The sequence below is a fragment of the Sus scrofa genome, chromosome 9 (genome assembly GCF_054392235.1).
Source record: "Sus scrofa isolate SSC_HxYL_T2T_F1_AM1 chromosome 9, Sscrofa_HxYL_maternal_Yorkshire_Landrace_v2.0, whole genome shotgun sequence".
Classification (NCBI taxonomy): domain Eukaryota; kingdom Metazoa; phylum Chordata; class Mammalia; order Artiodactyla; family Suidae; genus Sus; species Sus scrofa.
Window position 1 is genome coordinate 32,504,336 of NC_139391.1, and position 14,371 is coordinate 32,518,706.

Below are 14,371 nucleotides of genomic sequence, written 5' to 3' on the forward strand. Positions count from 1 at the left end.
CTGTGTGACTTTCTGAACATCTCTTAAATTTCGGGATGCTCATGTGTAAAAGGGACATGGAAAACAGCTAAGTGGCTGTTCTGAAGAGTAATGTACATTTGTATGACAACTAGAAAAGGACCTGCTGCAGAGTTCATGTTCAAGAAATGTTAGTCCCCCAAAATATATGTAAACAGTTTAGATGAGTCCTCTACAGAAAGAGCAACTTGCCTGGAACTGTAAATAACTCTGGTCAACATCATTGCTTCTCTTTGTGCTGGCTGAGTTATCTGAATTAGGTTGAGAACAGTGAGGCTGACATACATATTATTTGGGCATCTATCTGTAATATTTATTTCTATATGCTGCTCGAAATGGACATTCTATAGGAAATGAGATTCAATCCATTCCAACAGCTTAAACAGCATACCCAAGTTTTAGACGCCAAAGTTTAATTGAAATCTGACATACAGATGAGGACTTCTCCATGTACTGAAAGCCAACAGAAGATTCCTAAACAAAGAGCAATCACAAATGGTAATTTTATCCAACTGGATCCAATCATACTTAGCATTTTTTTGTGAAAGAGGGAGAAAAGTAAGAATGGGCTCAAGAAAATGTTTTCCTTTTATAATTTACTCTCTAAGAGGCAAAGATGAATTGCCTTATGAAGTTAAGTTACTTATAACTCAATGGACCTAACTGTCTAGAGAAAAAAAAATTACGTCATGTCTTCCTAGAGGTAAACAAACACTATGTTACAGAATAAATGTGGGCATTTCAGCACATTTAGCAGTAACTCCACAACCTACAATGTTAAGCCCTTATAAAAGATGTTTCCTGGTGATAAATTGTTATTCAGCAGATGGTGATTATTTCAAACCAGGGGAGATTTGGAAACCAAATAGGTGATGGCTGCCATGCAGAACACAGACCTTCCAAGTGGTCAATTAAAAGAGACCCACCACTAATCCAAATGGCAGCTGGGGGAAGATGTTGATTCCCAAATGAATAAGGGGAAGCAGATCCAAAGGTGATTTTGCTTCTTCCCTGCAAGCACAGCAGCTTCCGAACTGCAAACCTTTAACCAAAGTTCAGGGCTTTGCACTGTGATTATAAATACTGGGATTCTCTCTGAATTCTAAACCACTATATATGTTTAAGAAATCATATATCACACATACTCCTTGTGCTTGATTTCATTTTTCATTTGATAAGTATGTTCTTATAGGGAAAATGAACCCTTTGATTTTATTTGGAAATCCCTTATACCACTTTGGGTGTCCTGTTTTTTCAAGGTAATTGTCCCTATGTGTCAGCATGAAGCTATACTTCTGTGGGTAAGTGGTAGGGTCTCTGCTTAAAAGAGCAGACCAATCTAATGTCAATGATTCAGGAAAGAAGGAGGTCCTAGAAAACGAAATGGTGTTTGAAAGGCATATTTTACACTGAATAAAGGGGCGGGGGGGGGGGCTATTCCTTTGTCTGTACAGGCTGAGACTGACTATTAAGAGCTAGACTGTTTGGGAATGGCCTGAGGAGGGGAGGACAGAATGCTCTGTGCCACTTGGAGGAAGCTTGGGGTAAGGCAGGGGTCAGTTCTGATGAGATTCCATAAATGAGCTGCAAGACAGTGAGAGTCAGCCAGGAGTTTTACTCTGTATGTTAATTCTCTTTGGTTAGCCCTAAGCACTTGACAAGTATGGATAAAGATACAGCCTCACCTTTGGTGAGCAGAAGGGAAGAGCCTGAGGCTGGAGCTAAAAGGAGAGCAGCATGGTAGTGGCATAGTGATTAATGACAGATTCCCCGAAGGTGAATCTCAGTGCAGAGGCAGCTAAGATCTGATATCTCCCATACGGACATTCACTCTTCTGCCTTCCTTAGAAGACTCAGATGCTATTTTGTGAAAAGAGGTGTCATCACTTTATTCCTTAATGGAATAGATATTGATCATGTCTTTGTTGAGGAATAAATTCATTTATACCTTCTCTCTGCCAGACACTATGCTAAGCGTAGAGGGATGAAGGACAGCCCCACCTCCAGAGGCACGTGGTCTAATAGAAAGAGATATGGGAACAACTAAATGCAGAAAAGCATAACAGATGTTTGAATAGATATATTTATCAGACATAGGGAAGAAAAAATGATGGAGGGATAACAAGCATATAGAAATGTAATATGATTCAGAGACCTGAGTTTCAAAAGAGCTGTGTACTTTATCCTTAATTATAATGTCAGAAAACATTTTCTAGCCGGCAGTCTGAATTTTTCATTCCTCTATTAATATGGAAATGAGTCCAAAACATATACTTTTTGCCTGGAGAAGGGGTTATGTAGGGGGATTCTATTTACCTGTGGTCTCTGACATTAGGTTCCCTCTCTTAACTCAGGTGTTCGAAGTTTGGGTCCTAGGGCTCATCGATGGGTTTCATCCAAAACCATCCTGAGGGTCAATAAAACTTTTAAAGGATTCATGACCCATTAAAATTTTCTATTAAAAAAGGGCATTATTGTCTCATCACACTTGAATTAAAGTAAATTGAATTAAATTAAAGAATCTCTTTGGGTTTCTCCTAAAACCATGTATTCAATAACCTTTGGAATCCCTTTGTTGTTCATATCTATGTTCAAAGAGACCCTACCAGCAATGGAGCTCTGACTTTGTATAAAAAACTGAATAACTAGAGGGTAAACAATGCTTTATATAAAAGAAAAAGTACAGCTCTTATAAGTTACACATTATATAACCTAGATATCAAGAAACACTAGGAGTATATTTCCATATTTTGAATTTCAAAACTTAGCCATCCAAATCTCATATATTTTGGTTCACTTTCAGTATTTCTTCTTATCTTTAGTGCTCTCCAGTTTCAATATGATAAGTTTAAATGGGTTTGTTTTTCTGTATTGCACTAATATTGCTGTACTTCATAAAAATGAGAATTAATCTTTTCTGGAAAATTATCACCCATTATCTATTCAAATGCCTCTCCCTCATTCTCTATAGTTTCTCCTTCTGGAACCCCTATATTCTTGTTTTTTGGCTCAATAATGTTTATATTTTCCATTTTTTTAGGTCTCCACATTCTGGGTATTACCATCAATTTTACCATGGCTAATCTGCATTTTAACACTTCCAACTGAGTTTTTTTTTTAACTATATTTTTCACTCACAAGTTTTCTATTTGATTTTTTTTTAAATAAGTCTTAGGGTTTAATTTCTTACATATTGTCAATATTTTATACATATTTGTTTTATTTTCTCTTTCGTGTTTCTGTATTATTTCAAGTGCTGAAGGATCCAAAATTGCTGTTATGTTTCATGTTAACTCATCCTCTTGGATTGTACTGTCTGCTAACTTTCATTCTTTTTTTTTTTTTTTTTTTTTGCCTTTTTAGGGCTGCACCCACAGCTTATGTAATCCCAGGCTAGGGGTCGAATTAGTGATGCCACAGCCATAGCAACACCAGATCTGAGTCATGTCTGCGAACCTACACCACAGCTCACGGCATCGCTGGATCCTTAACCCACTGAGAAAGGCCAGGGATAGAACCCATGTCCTCATGGATACCAGTCGGGTTTATTACCACTGAGCTAAGACAGTAACTCCTGCTAACTTTCATTCTTGGTTGATTGTTTTCTTATGTGCTTTGTCATGTTGTACAGCATATCTTTAGCAGAGCTTGCTGTTTTCTTGAAAATCCTAGGCAGTCTAGATTTATACTATTCTTTCAGAATAGTTTTCTTTTACTCTTTCATGAGCTTCAGGGGTATTTTTCAGCATGAAGATTTCTAGGTCAGTTAGGTAGCATAAGAAACAAAAGCAAAAACAGAGTCACATGACATGCAACCCCAAAGAATAAAATTCTTAAGTTTCTTTTCCTCTTACTAGTAAAGTTTCTCATTCTCACTCTGTGCTGGTGGCATATTATTCTAGCCCAGCTTTTCACTAAAATAACGGTCCTTATTTTATGCAGAAGAAAAGGATGTCTCAGATTCAACTCTGTCTCTTCTGGGACCAAGGCCTTAACTTCTCTCTCCGTCATGGGTGTGTATTAGATTCCAACCTCCTGGTCACCCAGAGCCATAATCCCCAGGACAACCACAATCCTAGCTCACAGATTATACATGAATTTTAGCTTCTTTGCTTTTGGCTCATGGTAATCCCTTTTCTTTTTTGCAAAATTGGGTTCTATCATGTTAAAATCATTTTAAGCATCTTATCCAGTAATTCTAGATTTTTGTAACCATAACTTTTTAAAAGAATATCTCAGTCTACTGTTTCACTTTTGTTTACAGTTTACTGTTTCATTATTCATAATTACTCAGTCTTTTCAAGCAGAAATTTAAGTTGGACTGTGTTTCAGATCCTGAGAATTTAGATACACTTAACATTTTTTATGCCCGGAATTCTTTTCCATGTTCTGAAGTGATGGACTAGAGACATATTTTTAGGTTCTAAATGAAGGAATTCTCTGATACACCTCCTGGGATATACCATGTCCTGCCAGCCATGGACCATTTCCTGCTATTCATCATTACAAACTGATAAAAATAGACTGTATTAATCGATTTCCAATTAAAATTTTTGAAAAGGGAGAATTTGAATCTTATTTTTCTTCTAAACACCACTTCAAAAAGTTACTTCTTACACTTAAAGCCTGAGAATATGTAATTGTTCTCAACCAAGGTTATTTGCCACAATTTTCAGTAGCAAGATCCTCATAAATATGTGGAAAAATCTTTCTACATAAGTGAACTATGAAACAGAGTTTTTAGCAACAGTCATAGAATTTATACCGCAGAAATGACAATTTGCCAAAAAATGTGATCTTATAAGGGAAAAATTGCAATGATTTGAGATAATGGCAATACCCATATCTAAAGTATACTAGCGACTGCCACTTTCACAAGTAATATGCCTCCTAGGAAAATATATGCAATTGTTAAAATTATAAGTCAAAAGCATACGGAAGGGCTTATGTGTATTCTCTACCAGAGGGAAGTAATGTTTTTAGTTTTTTTTCTCATAACATCATAGGTGTGAAGTTCTGTTTGTGGGTTAAAATTTCTCAGCTATGTGATTATTCAACTGGAAAAAATAAAAACCTTGCCAGAGGAAACTGATGAAAAGTAACTATAGAACCTTTTGGAAATAATAGATTTGGACAAGACCAAACCCTTACTCAGAAACATGAAACATTCTTAAATTATCGTACCTCTGACATGAAAGAGGGTGCTCATTATGAATTGAGGCACATTAAAATATTTCTATTCAGTCTCCGTGTTGCCAAGGTCTATCCATTAAGAGTGATCCCAGATTGATCCTGGGTTCCTGAACTATGAGGGAAAAAAATGCTTCTTTCTAAATAGTGGATAATATAAAAACTAGATAAATCAATAAGACAGGAAATCATGTTTGAAGAAAGAACTGGGGAAAGTTTTTAGTACAATTTGGAATTACTACTTTATTTAGTCTCTCTGACTGCTAATACATAACTACAAGGTTTTGGAATCAAATTATTTTCCCACACAGTGACATGTGACTACAGAATGATCAGGTGATATAAATAAAAAAAGATATTGTCTGTGGAACAGCCTAATTTTTATTTTTTCATTTTTTTATTTATTTTTTTCTTTGCAAGGAGGAGACTAAAGTCTTTCATATGCAATTTCCCAAGTTTGGGATAGAATCAGAGCTACAGCTGCCAGCCGAGGCCACAGCCACGGCAACGCAGGATCCAAGCCACATCTGGGACCCACACCACAGTGCACGGCAACACTGGATCCTTAAGCTACTGAGCAAGGCCAAGGATCAAACCTGCAACCTCATGGTTCCTACTTGGATTCGTTTGCACTGTGCAAGGACAGGAAGTCCTGGAACAGTCCAATTTTTAGAAAGCAATATAGCTTCTATAAGTTGCTTAACTTACCTGCAGGTAACATTACCAAACATTAGTAGATCACAAATCTAAGTCAATAAAAAAGTCCATCTATGTTTTAAACATACTCTCAAAGCAAATTTGAAAATAGCTGTATTCAGAATATCCAGAATTCATTTTTCTTCTATTCTTTCTTGGCATTTATTTCCTTGTTACTCAAAGAGTGCTCCACAGACCAGCAGCCTTCACATCTCAGAGACTGTTAGAAATGCAGAACTTTGGGATGCACCTACACCCCACTGAATCAGAATCTGCATTTTAATAAGATCCATAGGTAATACATATGCTCATTAAAGTGTGTGAAGCTCTTTAATAAAAGATAAAAATATTTTGTAGTTTAACGTCAGGTTCAAGATTTTTTCGGGGGTAATGACAATGTCCTGGAATTAGACAGTTGATGATTGTTTCCCCAACTTTGTGCACATACTAAACACCACTGAACTGTACAACCTAAATGAGTGGATTTTTTGATATGGGCAAGATAGCTTATTTTTAAAGGGCAAAAAGATAATAGTAAATGCTTTCAAACCATACAACACAAAGATGAACCGAAGAAGTTCCTTTTTTCTTTTTCTTTTATCTAGGGGAAAATTTAGATGCACCATTTTCCGGGCCTCACCTCTTACTGGGAAAGGAATTCATAGCAGGTCTTTGGGCAGCCCTGACCAAGGATCTGAATGATCTGAAGGTGCACCCATCTATCCTGACCTCATCCGCGCCCCCGTGAGAGAGGAGAAAGAGAGAGGTTTCTCTACTGCTGCTTACAGAACTGCTACCGAGAACTGCTTTACTCGGGGAAACCGCATGCCAGTGGATGTGACATGTCAAAAAACCAGAATGCTCAATCAACTAAAGGGGCAAAGAGGCAGAAACACCATCTGCCAGAGGCACTTGTGGTCTCAGGCATGTGGGGGTAGGGAAGACTTCTCCCACATTCAGGCATCTGCTCACCCCTGACACCCTCCCCCCACCCCCCAGGCCAAAACAAACTCTTCAGATTCTTAAATAAAATCTCATCTCGTTCGTAGTTAGAGTGCATAACAACCTTTCCCGCGGCTACAATTACGAATTTCCGCGCCCTGCGCTTGTAACAAGTAGCCTCCCGCGGACGCCCTAGGTACAAGCTTCGCGCTGCCAGTGGGGAAACCTAGAGGTTCTTTTTCTCTGACTAAATGGGTAGAACTCAGAGACAGGGGAGAGGACGTCCTGGGTAAGTCCCCCCGCCTCTCCCCTTTCCCACGCACACCTTGGAACCTTGCAGCGGTCCCGCAGCCGGAGGACCGGTGCGCAGAGGACCTGAAGGGCTACGAGGGCATCGTGCAGACGGAGGGCACGCTGGTTTTCCCAGTTCCCCAGGCGGGAATGCGCAGCAGCGCGCAGGACCCTTAAAGTTCCGGTCACCTCTCCTACAGAGGCTGAGTCACAGGGAGCGCACTTCTAAATAGTCCCCAGCCCAGACCCTGCATTTGGTGTAGGGTCTCTTTGAGGAAGCGGGATTATATCTAGACTGCAAACAGTGCAACACACTTGATCACTTAGAGTGGCATCGGTACCCTACGGTCATTCTCGCACCTACTCGAGGGTGTGTTCCCCAGGAGCCGACCTCGACCCGTGCGATCCCTCCGCTCACTCAGGACCGGGCCGGGGTCGCACGGCAGTGGAAGAACAGACGCCGAGACGCGCACGGAGCTGCGGGTACTCTCTCGCTAACTTACGCCTCCCACCCGCAGCCCGCCCAGTCAGCCCGCGTCGCCCGCACTTACAAGCTGGGGTAGTAACCGTAGGGAAGCAGCGGGGGCTGCGGGTAGCCGTCGTCTCCCAACTCCGAGTCCATGAGCAGGTAATCCTGGCTCTCGTTCCGCCGCGCGCCGGCCCCGGCCGCGACCCGGGGAGAGCCGCCCCTCCGGGGCCCGAACGCCGGGCTCTGGTTCATGGCGGGAACGCGGGACGGGCCGGGGTCCAGCTTCTGGGAGAGACGCCTCAGCAGTTCTAACTGGGACCCGGTGCGGAGGGGTCTGCGTCACCCACCGAACTGGCCAGGGCAGATAGGTGCCCACGGGGCGAGGGTGAGGCTAGGAGCGCGGACGTCCGGCGCGCTGACCTCCGCGAGTGGCTCCGCCGCTGGCTGGGGGAGAAGTCGTCATCTAGAGGGTCGCAAAGGGGACCTTGTCCGGGGCGGGTCAAGCCGAAGGGATCCCACAAGGGAGCGGCTGGGACTCCCGGGCCAAGGGAGAGCAGGCGGGGTGGCGGGTGGCAGCGGAGCCTGAGAGCGGAGAGCAAGAGAGACGGAGCTTAAGAGTTACTATGTCAACGGAGACTCTCCAGCCCTCGGCTCCCGCCTTCTTCCCCCGCATCCTCCGTCATGATCCCACCTTTAAAGGGATCAGAACGACGTTCCAGAAAGCAGCCAAAGCCTCTCGTGTAACCACGACTTTCAGGGCCAAGATGAACTTAAACTAGGTGGAGCAACACAAGCACTTTGGCTGGGGGGGGGGGGGGGGGAAGTGTCTGCTTATTTAGGAAACATACAAATTAAGAACTTTCTAGGAAGCTCCTCTTAAGTAAGACAGAAACAAACAAACAAAAAAAAAAACAAGGAAACCTGTTTTTTAAGAGACAGGAGCCTCTTCTTTCTTCAGATTGACCTCATTTTCTTAGGACATTTTCCCTTCCATTCCCAACCCAGACGTTATTATAACTCTTTTGTTTAAAACGAACAACCCTTTAAGTTCCCAATGCCAGATGTTCCCAGTTCCTGAGCAAGTCAACAAAAATAGGCAAGCCTTTTCCAATAATACTGATAAAGGCCAACAACCTGCTTACTTCAGAGAAAAACTTTCCTTCCCTCACTGCAAATGCCAGAGTTATTTCTCTGCCAGATGTTTCGCACATTTCTGAACTGTTTACAATTTTAAGACTTATGCAGAATCTAGTTTAAGACTTAGTTTTAAATTCTGATTTAATGTTCATATACATGCTAAGTAAAAACAAGGACGAATCAGTATCTGTAGTAGGTCAAGCAGTTGTCAATTAGGAATCCATTCATTCATTCAACAAATATTTAATTGATCCCAATTGTGTGCCAAGCATCATTTTAGGAAGTCAATTTAGCCAGATAAGACACCTCCCCTGCAACCTTCTGTCTGCCCCCTGTCTGCCTTCATAGAGATTTCATGGAAGAGGAGACAGATTAAACAAGCAAATGAGAAATCATCAAAGACAAAGGCTACAATAAAACAAACAAACAAAACCAGGTTGGGAGTTCCCACTGTGGCTCAGTGGGTTAAGAACCCAACTAGTATCCATGAAGATTCGGTTGGTTCCCTGGCCTCACTCATTGGGTTAAGGATCAAACAGATATTGCCCCAAGCTGCAGCGTAGGCCAAGATGCATCTCGGATCTGGCTGTGACAGGTAAGCAGCAGCAACTCTAATTCCACCCCTAGCCTGGGAACTTCCAAATGCTGCAGCCAGTTCAGCCCTAAAATAAATAAATAAGTAAAAAATAAAACAAGTTGATGTGATAGTAGATGGAGAATGACTACTTAAGCAGGTGGCTTTTCCAAGCAGGTACTAGTTACATGGAGATGGACAGAACAGGAGCCAGACATGAGAAGATCAGAAGCTGGTTGCCATAGGAGTGAAGAAAAGCAGGTGGTCTGAAATTCTGCTGATAAAGGTACTTTGGCTTCCCATTTTCAGGTGGACAATTAAATGGATGTTGGAAGTGTGAAAGCAATCAACCTGATAGACGAGAAAAGAGGTCACAAATTTAGAGCTTTCAGCTTTACCAGTACACTAAGAACTAAAGCTCACAGCATACAGGAACCATTGTACGCTGGGGGTCTGGTTCTGTATTTGTCACTGGTATGTGGAATGAGTGAATGAGCGGATAGATGGAAGAAGTATAGAAAAATTTTTTTTTAATTTATGGCCACCAAAATAACATTTACACTGAAAAACTAACCACCATTATTCTGAAGTACATTATTCCTGATTTAAGAGTCTCCTTTTTATGATTTCTAATCATGTGGAGCCATGGTTTAACATTTTTCCTATTGCCTAATAATTATATATAGTAATAACACACACTGCTTGAAATTTGTTTATGGCTTTTGCTGTCTGTCGGAACTCAATAGCTTTGATGCTTGAACGAATTAGTTAGTAAATGTCTAATTTAAATAGTGCCTAGGTAATCTGTTTTGCAACATCAAGTATAGGAAACAGTTTAGTGGAGAAAGTGATATTCAAATGTTTTCAACCTAACTCAAATTCTTTGAGTTAAAGCCAAGTTGGAAAAGATGAGTGGTGTTAGCTGAAGTATTAGTCAGTCTTTAACTTTTTCGTTGTTTTTGGTTTTTTTGGGTTTTTTTAGGGCTGCACTTAAGGCATATGGAAGTTCCCAGACTAGGGGTCGAATCTGAGCTGCCTACCACAGAAATGCTGGATCTGAGCCACGTCTGCAACCTACACACAACTCATGGCAACACCAGATCCTTATCCCACTGAGCAAGGCCAGGGATCGGAATCACATCCTCATGGATGTGGTTTATTACCACTGAGCCTCAACAGGAACTCCTAGGCTTTAACTTAAAAAACAAAAATTGAGGCAGCATTAATTTTCTTGTTATAGTTAGTTGAGCTGTTTGTGCCATTTCTTATAACACTGTTTTTCATTCCCAAGTAGCAACCTTCACACTGAAAAAATTATTACTTATAATTTTATAATGTGTGTAAACTTATAATGTGGCATCAGTTTATCATTTTTCAAGATAAGACATGCTTTTCTCTACTATTTGAAGTGTAGTTAGTACTGGACCAGTAAATCCCAGGGACGTTTCTCCAGGAGGGAGAAGGTGGTTTACAAAGGATTCTAAAGAGTTTGTGTTATGATGAAGTGGATAGCACATTAGATTGGAAGCCTGAAAGTCTGGGTTCTTGTTCTAACCATTCCTCTAATTGAAGCTATACGATTTCAGAGAGGACCTCTAAACTCTCTCTGCTTCTTTTCCTAATCAGTAAGTAGATATGTAATTACTAAGTAACTCTCAATTTCTAACTTTCTGAGTTTTATGCTTATTTGTGCAGTTTTATCTCTTCAATTACATTTTAAAAAACAGTGAAATGAAGACAATGCATTTTTAAATCAAGTGTGGCATGGCTAAGTAGATCTGGAGTCATGAAGAAAGTTGGGTGAATGAAGTCGAAAAAGTAAAAAATGGTTGGATGAATGAAGAAGTAGTTTTCACAGAGCAAAAAGTTGCTATGAAGTTATGTTTACGTAATATGTTTATGGTATTAAAACAAAAAGAAATTCCCTGGTGACCCAGCAGGCTAAGGATCTTGCATTGTCACTGCTGTGGCTTAGGCTGCAGCTGTTGCACAAGTTCAAACCCTAACCCTCAAACTTTCATGTGCTGCAGGCATAGCCAAACAAACAAACAAACAAAAATCAATTTGTAGATCAGAGAATAGAGAAGGTAAGAAGGAGGGATGCCATTAAGAGAGGACTTTCTTTCACCTCATTACGCACACCTGCCTTTTGTTTGATTGATTCATTTTATTATAACACACTATTTGAAAAGTCAAGAAAAAGAGTTGCCCTCTAGAAGGTCTCAGGCTAAGAGCCCAAAGGAAAAGATAAGGGCTACTGGCATCAGGGACAAAAGGTTGAGAAAACATTATTAGATGCCTAATGACTCAAGAAGACAGGGATACATGGAAGACTTTGGGCAGCTGCAGTTTATGAGATGCTGTTGTTGATGGGAAACCACTGACACAAGAGCTTTTCTGGGAAATGCAGTTTGGGATTAGCTGGCCAACAGCTACAAATAATAGGTTAGTCAGAAATGCGTCTGGATAATTCAAAGCATGGAGACCCAGAGTTCTGACTTCTAATGCACGTAGAATCCACAGAAGAGGAGTTCCCATCATGGCTCAGTGGAAACGAATCTGACTAACATTCATGAGGATGTAGGTTCGATCTCTGGCCATGCTCAGTGGGTTAAGGATTGGCATCACCGTGCGCTATGGTGTAGGTTGCAGGCACGGCATGGATCCTGCGTTGCTGTGGCTGTAGCTGTGGCATAGGCCGGCGGCTACAACTCTGATTGGACCCCTAGCCTGGGAACCTCCATATGCCACAAGTGCAGCCCTAAAAAAAAAAAATTCCTGTTTGAGTGAAATAGTTGCAGTTGATACCAGATCTTTAAACCTCAGTTGCCTAATTTTTAAAGCAAAAGATTTGTAATAATTACATTGAACATCTCCAGTGCAGATATTAAAACTTTATTATGTTAAATGTTAGAAATGGAAAGTTAAAATGGCAACCTAGGAGTTCCTGTTGTGGCTCACCAGGTTAAGAACCTGTTTAATATCCATGAGGCTGTGGGTTCAATCCCTGGCCCCACTCAGTAGGTTAAGGATCAGGCATTGCCGTGGCTATGGCATAGGCCAGCAGCTGCAGTTCTGATTTGACCTCTAGCATGGGAACTTTCATATGCTGCAGGTATGGTCCTAAAAAGGAAAAAAAAGGGGGGGGGCAACCTATTTTAGTCTCCTCTTTAATTTGAGTTTTACATAGATATCAAAATTCTAATATCATCATATGGGTATTTTTTTTTGTAAGCTCTCGTGATTACCATGTTTTCACTCAGAATAAGTCTTGTTCAACTAAATTAATCTCTCTTTTAATACAATTCTTAGAATGCGTTCAGTAAACTATTAGCCAGGCATATAATGTAAAAAATGTGGCATATAGAGTAAAAAATGTGTTTGAAACAATGCTATATTATAAAGGTAAACATAGAAACCTCAGTAGTTTTCCTTTATACTAGCAATAGCCAGCCAAAATACAATAAAAGCTACAAAATGTAAAGTGAACAGAAATCAGTTTAACCAAGAAAAAGTAAGACCTATGTAAAGAAAATTGCAAAACTTTACTAAGACCTGATTTTAAAATGAGTCAAAGGCCTACCTCAAATTATGCAATATATTTTATTGATAATGTGATAAAACTGCTATTATAATGTATACGTTAATAAGTAGAATGTAGTATTTTCCTTTCTTTTCTTTCTTCTGTTTAGGGCCACAGCTGTGATGTATGGAAGTTCCCAGGCTAGGGGTCGAATCAGAGCTGCAGCTGCCATCCTATGCCACAGCCACGGCAACATGTGATCTAAACCACTTCTATGACCTACACTGCAATTTGCAACAACACCAATCCTTAACCCACTGAGTAAGGCCAGAGATCAAACCAATATCCTCATGGATGCTAGTCAGGTTATTAACCCACTGAGCAACAGTGGGAACTCCAGGAATGTAATATTTTCAATATTGTCTTTCCCTCTAGGTACAGGTTTTCTCTACTATTAATTTCATCTAAGAATAGATGTGACAAAAGTAAGAAAATTCATTTTTTAAAAAAGCAATGAGATTTGTCTTTCACTGTCTGAGTAGCTTCACTTGATAAGATATTTCTAAGTCCATCTATGTCGCTACAAATGGTATTATTTCATCATTTTTATAGTTGAGTAATATTCCATTTTTTATATGTTCCACAATATCTTTTTCCATTCCTCCATTGATAGATACTTAGGTTACTTCCATGTCTTAACTATTGTAAAATAGTGCTGCAGTGAACATTGTGGTGCATGTATCTTTTTGAAATGTTTTTCTCCGGAGAGATGCCCAGGAATAGTATTGCTGGGTCATGTGGTACTTCCGTTTTTAGTTTTTTGAGGACCCTATACACTGTTTTTCATAGTGGTTGCACCAATTTACATTCCCACTAACAGTGTAAAAGTGTCCCCTCCACTCTCTCCAGCATCTACTACTTACAGATTTTTTTATGATGGCTAATCTGACTGGTGTGAGGTGATACCTCATTGTCGTTCTGATTTGCATTTCTCTAATTATTAGAAATGATGAGCATCTTTTTATGTGCCTTTGTCCATCTGTATGTCTTCTTTGGAGAAGTGTTTATTTTACAGCAGAATGCTATTCAGCCATAAAAAAAAGAATTAAATAAATGCCATTTGTAGCAACATGGATGCAGCTAGAGATTATCATACTAAGTAAAGTAAGTCAGAAAGAGAAGGACAAACACTTATATCACTTATATGTGGAACCTAAAATATGGCGTAAAAATGAACCTATCTACAAAACAGAAACAGACTCATGGGCATAGAAAACAGGTTTGTGGTTGCCAAGGGGAAGAGGGGAGGGAGTGGGATGGAGTGGTATTTTGGGGTTATTGGATGCAAACTATTACATTTGTGATAGATAAATAAGGTCCTCCTGTATAGCACAGGAACTCTATCCAAACTCCTGGGATAGACTATGATAGAAAATAATATATAGATAGAAAAAAAGAATATATAGGTATATATAGATAGATATAGATATAGATGACTGAATTACTTTGCTGTACAGCAGAAATTGGCACA

The 14,371-nt window shown here is 40.1% G+C and overlaps 1 protein-coding gene and 1 long non-coding RNA gene across 6 annotated transcripts in view; one reads left to right on the top strand and one right to left on the bottom strand.

The window, feature by feature from the left end:
* The window catches only part of TRPC6 (transient receptor potential cation channel subfamily C member 6), a 106,755-nt gene extending 98,536 nt beyond the window's left edge, over positions 1–8,219 (bottom strand). For all 4 annotated transcript variants that reach the window (XR_014815128.1, XM_084975824.1, XM_003357256.6 and 1 more), the window contains exon 1: positions 7,689–8,219. Coding sequence is in view for 2 of the 4 variants with exons in the window: in XM_084975824.1 (XP_084831950.1) it covers positions 7,689–7,858 (170 nt within the window). In the remaining 2 variants the exon portion in view is untranslated. The remainder of the gene's footprint in view (positions 1–7,688) is intronic.
* Positions 7,388–14,371, top strand: part of LOC110255424 (uncharacterized) — a 169,897-nt gene continuing 162,913 nt past the window's right edge. For both annotated transcript variants that reach the window (XR_014815131.1, XR_014815130.1), the window contains exons 1-2: positions 7,388–7,765; positions 9,495–9,603. This is a non-coding gene — a long non-coding RNA (uncharacterized LOC110255424). The remainder of the gene's footprint in view (positions 7,766–9,494; positions 9,604–14,371) is intronic.